This window comes from Electrophorus electricus, chromosome 3, assembly GCF_041902795.1.
Source record: "Electrophorus electricus isolate QZ-2024a chromosome 3, ASM4190279v1, whole genome shotgun sequence".
Classification (NCBI taxonomy): domain Eukaryota; kingdom Metazoa; phylum Chordata; class Actinopteri; order Gymnotiformes; family Gymnotidae; genus Electrophorus; species Electrophorus electricus.
The window spans coordinates 6,922,695-6,938,336 of NC_137499.1; the positions used below are offsets into that span (position 1 = coordinate 6,922,695).

The following is a 15,642-nucleotide window of genomic DNA, read 5'->3' on the forward strand; positions in this document are numbered from 1 at the left end:
TTTTTTTAAATAAATAAAACTTCAAGCTGCTATACAGACCACTTTCATTCAAGCCATTCAATTAGATAACATTGATAACTGTATTCTATTTTATTGTCACTCAACATCATGTAGTTACCTCACGTTTCCAAAATGGCACCAGTCCATTTTCACATTAGCATATTGTTGAGGAGAAAAAATATTTAACAAAGATAATGCTATATTCTCAGAATATAGATTAACTTTGGTAATAACGGTATCATGCTTTGCATACTTTATACCTTGACTTAAAAATGCAGTTTAGAAAACTATGAGGCATTCTAAGAACAGTTGATGGTTGCGCTTTGAAGCTCTATCGGCTCATGCGCCCTCAATTTCTGAAGGCAGGGTCCCTGTTGGTAGCTGTACTTTCCACTGATGATGGCATGTCTCACTTACTAGTGGGCTTGATACAACAGTAGCAGCAATCCATTTTTTTAAAGTGAGTAACACTTCAAAATGAAATAGTGCCCTAATCAAAAAACAAAACACAGATGCATTTTTTTAACCCCGACCCACAAAAATAATCAGATGAACCCTGAGCAAAAGAGTGGGGAAGTGATGGAAGGAGAATGAGGGCAAAAAGTCAAAGAAAAAAAAAAGTTGAAAAGGACAGATTGGTGAGAAATTTTAAATTGCTAATAAATCACTTCTTGTATTTCTTTCACTTAAAAAAATGCAAGGGGATCATCTTGTGTTCCGTTTATCTGGAGTAAACAAAAAACGAATGTGGACTAGCTAGAATCTCTTCATCTGCCGCCTTTCCTGTCGCCTCTGCTTCTTTTCATTAACTTCCTCTGAAGGTGCAGCTGACTCAGCAGAGAACCAGGGACCTAGGACATTCACCCACAGCAGGTGTAAAGCCCGTGCAGGAGCCTGATCAAGGAGAAAAAAAAACCCCACAGGTTTTGCATTGGGGAAAATACAAATATTGCTCTTATAGTTAAAAAGCTGCTAAATGTTGGTCTTACCAAAAGCCAGAGACACCAGAAGTATGAGGAAAGTGTGCTGAGGACCTGGACTATAGCTGTGAGCAGGATGACATCCTTAAGATGCCTATGTGAAATAAAACGTTTAGTGCAGATGAATGGGAGCCATTCGGCTGAAGCTGGCACATTTACATAATGACATGATGAATGTATTTGGTCCCTGTTAAATAAACTATTAACAAGCTGGTACTGACTCAGCCATGCCCTGTTCCATGTTGAGATCTATTCCTCCATCCAGCAAACTACCATCATCTGCAAATGCTGGTTTGGCCATGGTTGCCATGGACCTGTAGCTGCCCACATAGACCATCAGTGCAAACAACAGTAGGAACTGGGAGGAAAAACGATACAATGAGTTAGGAGACCTAGCAGAAAGAAAGAAAAGTTACATGCTGTTCAATACTTCTGGAGCCTGAAAAATTGGACCATGTATTCACTGCTCATTGACTGGTATGAAGATGATAAATTAACACTCATCATGCCAAAAAACAATATTTATTACTAATAATAAGCAAGGCAGGCATACACTCATCATACAATCTCATCATACATGCTTACCCATGTCCAAAAGGTTGTCTCATAGAAAATCAGATTTACTGCTGTGTATATAGTCTGAAGTATGAGAGAAATTAAGGTAGTGAGATTAAGACAAACTGAGAAGGAAGTTAATATGGGGAAATTAGGTGAGAACATCAGAATGTGTCTTACATTGGCTCCTAGTATGACTCTAGTGTAGAATTTAAGAGTAGCTTCATTTTCTTCATGGATTTGCTTCTTGCCTTTGGTTCCAACCTTACCTTTAGGCTGAATAGTGACAGTTAGGTTTTAAATCAGTGTTTTATTAGGGTTTCATTTTTTAAGTGATCAAATCCACATATGAAGACAATTTTCTGTGTAATTTACTTTCTAAAGAATCCTGGCTGTACCACAGCAGAAAGAAAAACAGTGACTTGAAAAGTCATAATAATGACAAATAAGGAAGTACTGTAATTTCCCCCAATGACTCATCGTAAAGATTTCTTGTCTAAATCATGAAAATCTTTAAAATGATCTCCTAATAGCTCATAACTACAAACATTTTCCAAATTATGACTTGAGATCAGAGGACTGCAAGTATCTTAATATGGGTAAAAGTCAGAATAAAATCTAGGGTGTGATTTAACTTGTGTAGAACCTAAGAAAAATTCTGAGCAACACAAATGCCTTCGAAGAGTTGGCTTTATTGTCATTATGAGTATTGAAATCATCAACAATAATGGTTTTATCACTAGACAGAGCTAGGTATGAATTAGAATTTTCTTTTTAAATTTCATGTGGCTTACTTGTAGTAAAACATTATGAACAAACTATGCTTAGGGGTAATTTAAGCAGTAGTATGTTGATTTGACAAAAAGTATTATTCGTGTTTCCAAGCACAAAATGGTAGAAACCCATTTGTTCAGATTTTTTCATTCTAATTTCTATATCTGCTAAACCAGAATTCATAAAATCTAAATTCTTTATATATTGCTTGCAAATCAGGTGAACAGCCACGTTTAAAAGATGTGGCTTCAAAGAGCTCAAAACATTTTAACTATCAAAAAGCAATATGAAATTTCATTACCACATAGCTACCAAATATTAAAACCTTTTAGCGACTGTGGCTATATTAACATGAGCTCTAAATCAACTGCACAATACTTACCAAACCAGACAGCCAGGTACATAGTGAAGCAGCTCTGGGTCATGCCAAGTTTAATTAATATACATTGATCAATAGGGGGCGCTACATTACTAAAATAACTTTAAAACCAGATCAAACTCATGCATACTTTGCCCAGTCCTCTCAAATGGACAGTCTTGTAAAGTATAGCACGATTCACGGACTTTCATCAATAACGGTGATATGATGACAGAACAGCTGAAACTCCTAGTTTGAGCTTCATTAAATTCGGCATGCATGATAACCTACAAATCTGTAGAAGCCCAACCTCTGTCCTACTTTGTTTGGAAACGTTACATCGTCGCTTGCAGATATATTCATTCATTATTTTTAATCTTTTTCACGTTATACACCTTTTCAGACACCAAATGGTCGTCGTTTATTTTTCATGCTATCTGGCAACAGAAATCATCAGTGCCAGACAGAGCATTTGCTTGACCAAATCACGAAATTGTTTTTAATTTATGTCTTCTCGAGAAAACTGATATAAATCTGATCAAAACTGATAATATTTTTAGAAATGCGGTCTCGCCTATCCAATATGTTAACCTAGCTAACCTACCTAGCAATTACTCTTTCAAACTCTAACTACATTTGAGTTAAGCACCACGGGACTAAATGTTAGCTAGCTAGCTAACAAATTACAGAACGTATTTCATTGAGTAATCCTATATTATTTTGGCCTAACTGGCAATGCATCAGGGGTGGCGTAGCTAAATAGTTATTACAGAGTATTATGAGAAGAAGAAATCAACCCGGACAGTTAAGCAACGCAACAGATGATTCACACAAAACACCAATCAACAGCGAATACAGGTTAGCGTTACTTAGCTGTGCACTTTTAAGATTTTAGCTTGGCTAGTGCATATTTGCTCACTGTACTTTTAAAAAGTAAACGTACCGCCATGTCATTTACGTCCTAGTTCCCGTGCTGCTGAGCCGTTCGAGCGATATTTCCTTTCTCTGGTGCATTTACGATTTACACTTACTAGTTTCTAAATCGGTTTCAACGCAAACTAAGGCCCAAGACGTCCCATACACTGATCGGGGAGCTAATGTCTACTGCAAAACTAACACATCAGCGAAATGGGATTTTCCGTCGCGTGAATTCTGCGTCAATCGTTTCGTCCTCGTCAACAGCCAGAAAGATTAAATCGTCACTGTCCGCGCGCGTCACGTGAGTTAAGCGGATTGGCGGGAACTCGCGCCTTTATGAGCGGGGAAGCGCCAGTCTGTCTTCCCTGTGGTGATTACAATGGTGTTGTAGTAATTGTGTGTTTGTTAGGATGTTGTGAGCATACAATGAGTATTTTATGATGAGTCGATTTTAATAAAAACGATTTTTGCTGCAGTTTTGTTCACGTTGTTGCCACAACGACAGGAAAGGTGTCTGACGCCAGGGGGCACACTCACTATGATGCGAACAGAAGCTACACACTTCGCCTGTTTTTCGTCTCTGACTTGAATAGGCATACGCTATTTTTTTTTTTACATACTTTAAATAGGTTATCATCTTTGTTACTGGCAAGATAATTCTCTGATTTGTCGTCTTTAGTTGTACTCCATGGAATAATATCACACATCTCACAAAGGCTGGGTGCGCCACAAAACGTTTTAATCCTCGTTTGGTTCAGTGTCATACTTATGAAATAGGAAACGGGACAAAAACACGACTTTAGGATATCCTCATTTAATGCTACCTTAAAAAAAATAAACGTTACTTGGCGTAAAGCCGAACGTAAGCTTAGAATGTAGACATTAACCCCCCCAAGTAATCGTATAAAGCGGACGGCAATTGTTACTGCTGGACTCTTTAAAAGAGAACCTCTTCCTTATTTTGGATATTGCGTGTCTTTCACATGATGGTCATGCACTGGTGATACTTCCGCTTTTTGCACATTGAAAGGAAACATTTGACTTTGTAGGACGCGGACGGCGATATACTCAGTGGTGAAAGGGGCGAAGGTAGAAGTCATGAATCCAGACGCTTCCAAGCGTAGAGGACACTTTCAGTTATACTGCTTGCGCGGTGAAATGTGCTGTCTGCGTATTTTTGTTATTTTTTCCCTTGTGGCAACAACATGGGCTATGTACGATCCGGACGAGGTGATAAACCTGCCGGGAATGTCTTTCACACCAAATTATCGGCAGTGGTCGGGATATCTAAAAGCCAGCTCTGGAAAGTTCTTGCATTATTGGTGAGTTTATTAATATTGGCTAGTCTATGTGGCATATTGGCTTGCAAAGGTGATGAAGGACCTCTGTCTGAAACGTCCTGTTTCTCTGGAAAAACTGCAGTTTTGGCTACCCTTGTATCTTTTACTATAGAGACTGCAGATACTTCCTGAAATCTCTCTCTCTATATATATCTAGCTACATACACACAGCTTGTTTACCTGCAATTCTGACTATGTATCCATCCATAAATCCAAAATATATCATTTGAAATGCATGAAGTAACAATTTAATCTTTTTGTGTTTTAGGTTTGTGACCTCACAGAGGGATCCCTTGGCAGATCCAGTAGTGTTATGGCTTAATGGCGGGCCTGGCTGCAGCTCACTGGATGGCTTTCTGTCTGAGAATGGCCCCTTTCATGTGAGTAAAAAAACAAACCACAAACATTTGCATTGCTTAGTCTCTCAAACTGATGAGTATTTTATTGCAGCCATTCAGAAAGATGGTTATAACCAACTCAAGCCTGTGAGTGTATGTGTTATTAGGTCAACGATGATGGAGCCACCCTTTATAAGAATGAATTCAGCTGGAATAGGATCGCTAACATGCTTTATCTTGAGTCTCCTGCTGGAGTAGGGTACTCTTATTCAGATGACAAGCAGTATGCAACTAATGATGATCAGGTACATGTCAGAAAGTGCAAACGCACACACACACACACACACACACACACAAACCTCCTAACTGTCCTTGTTTTGAATCTTCAGGTGGCAGAGGACAACTATCTGGCATTGCAGAGCTTCTTTACCAAGTTTCCAAATTTTACCCAAAATGAGTTTTTTATTTTTGGTGAGAGCTATGGAGGCATTTATGCTCCTACACTTAGCCTGCAAATAGCCCTGGGAGGAAAACTCAAAGTGAACTTTCAGGTAATAGGAAGTGCTGCAAAACATTTATGAATGATTTGTGCAGTGTAAGCTATGGATGTAATCAGTGTAGTCATTTTACAGTTGTGTAGAAGGGGCCTCATACTGCTGATGCCAGTGAGCAGTTTTATCTCTGAGCCAAAAAGAAAACAACAATTTTCATTTATGTAGCACATTTAACGTATGCAAAATTATTAAAATAACCTGCATGTTTTTTGAATACACATAAAAATATACAGATAAATGCAAGTATAATCTAAATAAAAACTAAAAACAAACAAAAAAAATCATAAAACTAAATAAAATGATACTAAGAGTATTGTGTGGTCTTGTGAGGTCTTATACACCAAAAGCAAACTCATCACTTTGTATATAGTTAGTATTTGTGTATAGTTTTTTTTTTTCCCCCGTTATTTAGCCCTAGATGCACTACATAATCGTTTCAAAAAGTGTTTTGAGACGTACTCAGGTTTATGAGAAAAATACTGGAGATTTACAAGAATCATTACTATTACTGTTTTAATAAGAAGTAAAATGATTTTGAAGTTTATGCTAATTAAAAAAAGGCAATACAGAATAATCAGAATCTTTTTAATAGGCACCTGTATCACTTGGTGAAAGAAAAGCTCTAGGACACATTTATGGTTAGCTGTTTTCTTGAATTCTACAGTGTACATTTACACTGAGACCTCAGGGGCATTGCTTGTTAGTGTTTTTTAATTTTAATATAATATTTGCTTTCTTTATGCTCTGCTCATTTGCAGGGCTTTGCGGTTGGGAATGGTATTGGCAGCTTTGCTCTGAATGACCAGTCACTCATCTACTTTGGTTACTACCATGGCCTGTTTGGAGAAGAGTAAGAGAGCTCTCCATAGTTTAAGTTGTGTTCAGTAATAATTGTTAGACACTGGATAAAAGTATCATCCAAATGCTGTAAATGTAAATATCAGTGAGAAAAAAAGGACATATTAAACAACATTCATTGTGTATTATAAAAAAAATACCACTTTTAGGTTGTTGCATTGTCATTTCAATTGGTATAAAACACATTCTGACTAATTTAAGACTCAAAGATTATGACTTGAGATTCTACTTGATACTTTAAGTCCTAATTCAGGACAATTTGAAAGACGTGAGATTTCACTTGTTGCATGCAAAAATTACCTGTTCCCACCTTTGGTTTACTTCTAAAAGAGCTGGGCTGTTTGTGGTTGCATATATTTGTATTGAACTGTTCTCTGTAACATGTGCCTTTGCTTGTAGGCTGTGGAAGGACTTAAATGAAAACTGTTGCAAGGATGGAGTCTGTAACTTCTATAACAACAGTGAAGAACATTGCTCTGTTTCGGTAACTCATTCACATGCACACAAACATGCATGTAAAATGTTGTTTTTTGGGGGGGAGGGGGGTTGACAGAGGGAGAATATTCTGGATTAATTAAAAGTGTTTTAAAAACACTTTGGCTTAATTGTCTTTACATCCTGATAGCTGTCCCTGAGTGGGGGTAGGGGGAACTCAGTGGCTGCCTTGGGCTCTGTAATAAGCAACATAACACTGTCTGGATGTATTAACCAATCAAGAAACCTCTTCACAGATAGACTCTTCCTGCCTGTCAATTATTTTGTGTGTGCACACAGGATATGGAAGAGAAAAGTGAGTGTGAATGAGAACAGGGAGTTTCAAGGCATGCAGAAAGAATGGGTTGACTCCTTGGAGGGGCAAATTCAGGTGGAATTCATGAAGAGCTCTAAAATTGATTGCAGCACCTTTAACATGTAATGCAATGACTTGTGCTGTTAATCATTTTTTGTGAAAGCGTTCCTGTTTTCTGTTGGAGCCTATCGGAGCCCTTTTGATTTAAAAAAATTCTTGTTTTCATAAGTTATGTAACAGTACGTTAAGGTTGAAGACCAAACAAAAAAAAACTTTAGTTTATAGCTATGTTTGTAATTAGCTGGGTACTGAGTATAATTGAGTGACATTAGTTTATTGAATTCAGTATAGTGAGATGGAACTGTTGAATAAAAGAGACATAAAAACAGAGACTGAGGGTTCTACCACTTTTTTTCATGCATGAGAGGAGTGCCTAATTCAGTCTCCTTCTATAAAACACTCATAAAACAGCTTATACCTATAAGCCTATTGCTCTGGTCATCATCTCTGAAAGACGATAGCACCATAAACAGATATTGTAAGCATGACAAAGAATAGTGTACATATGTTTTAGATTTAGCATTTCCAACTGTGTGTGCTGCAATCTTGTTATACAGCGTGCAATATATGAATGGTAATATGTACAATATACATGATACCTACATGGTGCATAGAAATCCACATATGGAAGGTGCTGTATATATGATATCTACTTGGTACGTAGAGCACCATATATGCATGGTACTGTATACAGTGTATATGGATATGATTATAAAGCACTGCACAAAATACTAGTTAGTATTACATTGTACATAACTTGCTTGTTTTAAGAAAAAGTTATCTTGAAGTTTTTGGTTTAGTTTTTTTTTTTTTTTTTTTTTTTTTTTTTTGAGTTATGGCCACACAACCTGCAACATGTACATTTTCTTAAGTTTCCTGCAGAGTTGAATTTTCCATACTAATAGAGACAAGTAGATATTAACAACTAGGCCGTTATCATGTTACCATTAATACAGGGCTAACTAATTCATGAACCCTGTTTTGTAGTGTTTTCTTTTGCACTGTCATTTAAGGACATCTGTATGCTTTGTCTTCCAGGTAGCGCAGGCATTTGGCATTGTCTATAGTTCTGGATTGAATGAATATGCTCTCTATCTGGATTGTGCGGGTGGGTTCAGATCTCACAGATCCTATGAAAGAACAATGCTCCACCTTTACAAGAACTACAGGGAACACTGGAAGATCAGTAATGTGAGTCCTAACTCATCCTGCAAGCACATATCATAACCACAAGAATGTGGTCTAGCATTCGTAGTTTGGACAATACTTGAGGACAATACTTGTTTATACTTGACTCTTAGTAGATTTTGCAGGGGTTTTTTTTGCTGTTCAAATAACTGCTGAATAGGTTAATTCAACTAGCTAACAACACCTGGCTGATGTTATTTAAAGCGTCATCATTACCTAAAAATGGAGGGGAGACATTTTAGGAGGTGTCAGGTATATAGGAACAATATTCTTTACCAATAATGGTAATTTCCCTCCATTTCTGCTAACAGCATTCTATTCAGTTTTGTAGCATCAACTGTCTCACAGCTGTTAGTTCATTAGATGCCTGAAGTCTGACTCACAAAGCATATTTGAGTTGGTCAAGTTTATGGACTACTGACTTTAGCATAACAAAACCTAACAAGCACAACCATAGTTAAATTGTTTTACAACAGTGGCTGACAACTTTCTTTGTCAACCCAGGGTTAGATACTCATGCTCAGATCCTTGTACATGTGCATATAAAATAATGAAGTTTGTAAGAAATATAGAGATGAGCTGATTATTTTTCAGTGGAGGAAGTAGATGTTTATCCTACTACGTAAATATGAATATATGGATATATGTGATTATGTATGACTAACGTAGGCTATGGCAGTTATAACAGCAAAAATGTATATTGAGTGCTAGAATCAAATTGCTGACTGATGATGCATAGGCTGCATAATCAGTTATCCATTATTATTATTAGAATGCACAGATCACCATATCTACATAATGAAGATTATCTACATATTTTATATTCACTTTCTTTTCATAATTATTCTGTAGTTGCAACCAGAGCACTGTAAAGACCTAAATACAAAATTATTAGCTCCAGTTAAATGTGCACACAATTAAATTTGGATTTTATCAGAAGTTTCCACATCAAAGGCATGTTTCTTGTGAGACACACAAGAATATTGGAATATTGTTTTGCTTTGCAACTCAAGGAAATTGTTGTTGAGGGGAAAATTGTGGTTTATTGAAACCGAATTTGGATATCTGCCAGTTGTTGCTCAAAATGGGTTGAACAAAATGTCTTTTTGGTTTTTGTACTGGGAGTTAATTTCTTCGTACATTCAGCATACACATTTACATGCACCTCATGTTATTCTTCTAACCTTTGTTGGGACACATTGGTCTAACACTAACCCTCTGACCTTGGCTGGGACATGTTATGTCATTAAATCCTTACATCACCAAATTGTTTGTGTTTAGCTGACAGAAAATCATCCTATAGTTGGTGTAGTGCCTCCATGCATCAATAGCACAGCTCAAATGAACTGGCTAAACCGAGGAGATGTTAGGAAGGCCCTACACATCCCTGACATACTGCCACCATGGGACATCTGCAGGTAAACACACATCTATTTCAAATTTGATTTGGATTTCTGTTCCTTCAATTAAATATTTATGCATGTAGTCTGATATCTTACACATGTTATTTCACAATGACTCTGCAGTGATGTGGTTGGGAGCCATTATCAGATTCTCTACTCTACAGTTAAAATTGTATATGAGAAGCTCTTAGCTTTAGGTCTGAGAGCACTGGTCTATAATGGAGACACAGATATGGCCTGCAACTTCCTTGGAGACCAGTGGTTTGTTGAACAGCTTGGACAGAAAGTAGGTGTACGATCAACCATCTTTTACACATTTAGTGAAGTACTACACAGAATTTAAGCCACCAAGAACCCACAAAGGCATACATTCAGTCTAGATATCAGTATTCAAATATTCCTTATATATTTTTAATAAATTGTTCTTTTTAAAAGCCAACAGTGAAGTATCAGCACTGGCTATTTGAAGATCAGATTGCTGGATTTTATCAGCAAATGGGCAACATCACTTTTCTCACAGTCAAGGTAAGATAATAATGTTTTAATTCTGAAGTGAATGTAATGGTTTACTGTACATATCATTACACTGTTTCAGTTGTGAATTGCAAAAAAAAAAAAAAAAGGATAATAAAAATAAATAGCACCCAATATTTAATAGTACTAGGAGTATGTCAATTAATAATAATTTCAAACATAAAACTTCAGATGTGCTTCTTAATCCTAAATTCAATTTTGAAAATTCATCTTCAACTATGGGATTTAAATGTTTGGGTGTTGAATTGGTAATGAGTTTTTGGGATATTTAATATAAATTCTAAACCTTCAAAGTCAATGTTAATAAATTCATAATTCCACAACTCTGTGCTTTGGCAAATTATATTGTATTGCTCAGTATTGGACAGTATATCCATCCACTTTGATCAAATTGCAAATTGTTTTTATCCATGGCTTTTGGGAATATTCTTTCAAAATGTAATTGGTCAGCTTTCTGATAGGTGGCTGAATGACCACCTTGGAGTCCATGCTTGAGCAGGTTTTCTGTCTAGTTACAGATGATACAAGATTTGTAAAATTAAAATGTACATCTTTCATCCAGTTACCACTGCATTTAATCACCATTCATCCATCATACAAAGAATAAACTCACTCAAACAAAACACTGTACAGAAGCTGACACTGTTTAGGATTAAACTATGTGAAGGTCTGCACTCCCACTGTTACTGGTGGCATTAAGACATTATATTACAGTACCCATGGGAATACCATAAAGCTTATCCCTGTTCCCATTATTAATGTGGGAATATTAAAATTTACATCTGCATTTGATCAGTGTTACCACTCTCCTCATTTTGGTACAACTCTCTAGTAGCTTGCTAGTTAGGATATATACTCTAACCCCAACCTACCTAGTTAGGGTATATACTGTAGTGTCTGTAGCTGCTCTTGGACACACATTGCCTATTAATCGGTTTTATTACATTACATGATACCTTGAATATAACTGATTTTGCTTTTCTGTTGGTGAAATGTAAGTGGAATTTGGCTTACCCAAAAGTATAGTAACATTAAATATTATCTTTAAATGGTGGAGTGTCAAACTGAACACACTCCTTTTAATTTAAAGGTATCTTAATGCTTCAATGCTTTTGGCAAATTGGGTCCTGACTTGTAAACCTATGGACATTATGTTCATACTGGAACAATATTACAAATCTCATTGGTACTCAGTTAAATTGGAGTGCCTCCCCAGGTAAACTAATCCAGCCTAAACAGGAATGCACACTAACTGAAATTTACACCCATATTATTAAAGTATTAAGTAATAATCCAGTCTAAAATTTCGTCTCTTTTCAGTTTCATGGAGTGAAATGTTTTATACAAGTTTGTAATACATTACTGTCTTTGCAGGGTGCTGGTCACATGGTTCCTCAGTGGGCTCCAGGTCCTGCATTTCACTTGTTTCAGAGCTTTCTGTCCAACAGTCCATATTAACCTTATTCCAGACTACCCTGCAGTGGGGTCTAAAGAGTGCACAGAATATCTCAAATTCACCCTGTGATCTGTGAATTGCATCTTGTAAATTTACTCAGGGATTTTGTGTATAATTAAAGAAATGCTTATTTTTGTTAATGTAATTTCGATCAAGTTTTATTACTGATAGAAAGCTTTCAGGCTTGGGTTTATAACTTTTTTTTTTTTTTTTGCAAAAGATTTTAAAAAGGAATATTGCACTTTGATAAGACAACGATGCTCTGAGCATACAAATAATAAACACGAAAGCATTTATCACGACTAAATATGTGTAAGCTCTGATTTGCTCAAACAAGTTTTCTTGTTTTGAATGGAGTCCTAGTGTTTTGCAAGTACGGGTTTTGAATGGACAAAACACTAGGGCTTCATTCAAAACACTCTCCACATTCAAAACCCTTGCATGCACGCACTTTATGTTTACGCTCATGTTATGTTTACATTTTACATCTGCGTGCAGTGTAGGTTAGGAGAGCATGCTCTAAATGTCTTACTTTGAATTAGGGCCTAATATTATTAAACATACCTAAGCCTTTAAAAAAAACACACAACCCCCCCCCCCCCCCCACCCCACCCCCCCATCTAGTGCCAATGACACTAGATGAAGCATTAATGAAGCTGGATTGATGTGTAAAGGGTATAGGGTTGTTGTGGGGTTTTTTGTTAGTTTGTTTTAAATTTCACAGACCTTTCTGTCAAAGCTGTGTCAAATGAGCAGAAGCAACATTTCACACAGGATGGATCCTACAGTTCAAAGATGTGTGCATTTTGCAACTTTATTAGACTTTGTTTTAAAAAAAAAAGTTTCCAAATTAAATTGATAATTGTAATTAATAATAAAGATATAAATAATTACAGCATTAATAAATGATAGGGGTTTTTGTTTTATTGGACTTTTTCCATGTGTGCTATTAAAATACACATTTCTTTACAATATATGGTTATAAAATATTTATGCTTAGCTATAAAGAAGTTAGAAAATAACATTAATAATTATATAAATTATGAACATTTAAACATTTTATATGATATATATAATCATAATACATTTTTAAAAATGTTGTATAACATGACGTATTCAATAAAATGAAAAGTTTGTTCAATCTTGACTCATTTTCTTCTCTTTCTTGAATATGGGACTTTGGCAGGATATTGTTGGAGAAGGCCAAAGCAACACTCGGTTTAAGTAGCCCGTCAATGAAAATTTCTGGTTCTGCACACTGGCAGTTCCACCTAGGTACCCCAAACTTTTGAAGTTTTGAAGCCCTATGGCAAAAGGATGCAGCGTTAATGCTCTTAAGTGTCTTTGTAAGAAATTGCCACTTTTGTAATATAAGGCCACATATAACGCAATTATGCAAAGCACTTGTAGGGTAAGTTCTAAAGAAAACTGTTTGCTGAGGGTGCATCTAAAACTAATTGTTTGTGTGTTTTTTGAAAATGAATCCATATATAGGCTTTCAGCTTTCCAAAATTATATTGTCTTTAAAACAAATTTTAGCATAATATATTGGATTAAAATGCCTTGTGTGTGTCCAAATATACTGTATATATGTTTTTAATGGACATTGTGGAAATTAACATTATCGTTTGCACATTTACTATATGCAATTTTCCCATGGAAAATACACACGCGTGTGTGTGCAAATTTAAATAACTCGACAAGGAGCAGCTCCCCAACATCTTTTCAACTACATTGTCCAAAGTGGCAAGGGTCTGACTGACATATCTGAGTTTCCCTAGGGTACTAAGTCAAAATTTCACAGAGTTAATGGGCCCCTTTTTTGTATTAAATGGCTATTTTTGTAAGTACCTAATACCTAAATTTAAGATTGAAATATAATGCCACGAGGGAGGTCAGGAGGTTGATCTGAGCACAATTTTTTAATTGGAAAGGCAAACTAACATAATACGGTCTCAGTATCCATGTGACCTAGAGGCTCCCAACTCAGTGTAGACTAAACCTTAAGGAGTTAGCAAATGCTGAGTTTGAAGAACCTAGGTTAGAGGGTCAGCGCACAGTGACCCTTTCCATATATTCAAATAGGCCAAAGACACTTGAAAGGTCAAACTAACATTACAGGGGCCTACAGACCAGCCTTGTGATGGGCACCAAACTGGCAGGCATAGATTAAGCTGCATGGCTATGGTCTATTCTTAGTTTTTAAGGCCCAAAGTCAAAAGGTCACAGAGTTATGACACCAAGCCTTTTTAAAATATGGTTCCACATTGCTGCCACTTTCACAGTGCCAATCCCTAATACCTTGAAAAATTGCAGATTGAAATTAAATATGAGATGACCAGGATATTCAGAAGGATGATCCATGCAAGACCCCAATGGGCACTTAAGCAAAGGCCTACAACCTGGATGTATTCCGGGGAAAAGCAGGCCAGCTGTGCAACCTAGGGGGCCTCAACTTGACTTGTGAAGACTAGACCTCAGGTAGATGGCTTCCACTGAGTTTCAAAAATGTAGGGTATAAAAGTCAAATATCTTTGGTGAAAAGATCTGGTCTAGGATTATCTGGCCACATTGGTGTTAAGATTAGAAGGCTGCTAGGGTTAGATTCACCAACACTGACATATGGCAAAAAGCAAAGCTTAGGGTTAGATTTGCCACTTTGATAATATAAGGCACAAATCCTAGAGTTGGCACACAGCCAAAAGAGCTAGGGTTATGGTTAGAAGGCTGCTGGGTTAGATTTGTCATTGTTAATAATATTGGTAATTATATTGTTATTATTGGTATTATTACCTTTGGTAATAATAATATAGGTATTGAATTTCACTACACTGGCCAGAAGTACTCCATGGATGGCACTTAGCTAGTGTTACATTTTGTGAATTTACAATGGCATCCATTAACACAATTAATATGGACAAAATAGGAGCCAAGGGTGAGGCACATGCCATTACTGCTATTGTTGCTATTAATTTATTTCAGTTTTCCTGTGATTAGCCTAATAGCTGGAATAGGATATGTCCTCTGTTGTCAAATGATTTCTGGGTGGTCCATAAGAAAATTGAAAGGAAGGAGTGAACTGCCAGTCATCCTTCATTTTTCTTACTCACTTCCTCACCATTCTTACTATCATTTGATGAGGCAGAAGGTGTGAAGATGTGTAATAGAATGTCAGGCTTAGGTTGTGATTTCTGATTTGGGTTAAAGGGGCTCATTATGGGAATTTCAGGGTGGCACATAAGAGAAAGCAAAAAGAAAGCTAGGGTATGTCTATTTTATCAGTAGTATGAGTTGAAGGTTTTATAGGACATATTTTCAGTATTGAATCTCATAAAGTGTTTCAGCCTTTTAAATGTTATGATGTTTTTTTTATTACCTTCAATACCCCTACTGACACCCTCACCCCTCCCTTTAATTATACATTATGTTCATGAATTTTATATATAAACTGCTTTTAGTATATTAAGACTTTGATCAAAATAAAAATTTTGATTTTATTATTGAAATTCTTATTATGCATCACAAGTAAGACATAT

At 36.3% G+C, this 15,642-nt stretch overlaps 2 protein-coding genes across 3 annotated transcripts; one reads left to right on the plus strand and one right to left on the minus strand.

The window, feature by feature from the left end:
* Positions 1-75: 75 nt before the first annotated feature.
* Positions 76-3,811, minus strand: tmem208 (transmembrane protein 208). 2 transcript variants are annotated; one of them, XM_026997861.3, is made up of 6 exons: positions 3,611-3,810; positions 1,716-1,811; positions 1,566-1,619; positions 1,202-1,338; positions 990-1,074; positions 76-894 (listed from the first exon to the last, which is right to left on the minus strand). In XM_026997861.3, exons 1-6 carry the CDS (start codon positions 3,614-3,616, stop codon positions 757-759), a joined length of 516 nt encoding a protein of 171 aa, XP_026853662.1. In that variant the 5' UTR covers positions 3,617-3,810; the 3' UTR covers positions 76-756. The 2 variants fall into 2 exon arrangements, with proteins under 2 accessions (XP_026853662.1, XP_026853663.1); XM_026997862.3 differs by lacking the exons at positions 1,566-1,619; positions 1,716-1,811 and having other exon boundaries at positions 3,611-3,811.
* A 336-nt stretch (positions 3,812-4,147) lies between these two features.
* On the plus strand, positions 4,148-12,413 carry si:ch211-122f10.4 (Cathepsin A-like protein). The gene is made up of 11 exons (XM_035533485.2): positions 4,148-4,907; positions 5,194-5,305; positions 5,431-5,568; positions 5,653-5,814; positions 6,576-6,667; positions 7,075-7,159; positions 8,564-8,716; positions 9,995-10,131; positions 10,240-10,402; positions 10,552-10,641; positions 12,025-12,413. The coding sequence occupies exons 1-11, from the start codon at positions 4,684-4,686 to the stop codon at positions 12,106-12,108; spliced, it is 1,440 nt and encodes a 479-aa protein (XP_035389378.1). The 5' UTR covers positions 4,148-4,683; the 3' UTR covers positions 12,109-12,413.
* The last annotated feature ends 3,229 nt before the right edge of the window (positions 12,414-15,642 follow it).

Excerpts from the sequence above, each read along its gene's own strand:
- tmem208 (XM_026997861.3), bottom strand. Across the intron at positions 1,620-1,715 it reads GAGTCATACTAGGAGCCAAT|ACTATATACACAGCAGTAAA; the intron begins GTAAGACACATT and ends CTCATACTTCAG. Across the intron at positions 1,339-1,565 it reads AGACAACCTTTTGGACATGG|TTCCTACTGTTGTTTGCACT; the intron begins GTAAGCATGTAT and ends TTTTCCTCCCAG.
- si:ch211-122f10.4 (XM_035533485.2), top strand. The coding sequence starts at position 4,684 with ATGAATCCAGACGCTTCCAAGCGTAGAGGACACTTTCAGTTATACTGC. Across the intron at positions 5,569-5,652 it reads ATGCAACTAATGATGATCAG|GTGGCAGAGGACAACTATCT; the intron begins GTACATGTCAGA and ends TTGAATCTTCAG. Across the intron at positions 5,815-6,575 it reads AACTCAAAGTGAACTTTCAG|GGCTTTGCGGTTGGGAATGG; the intron begins GTAATAGGAAGT and ends GCTCATTTGCAG.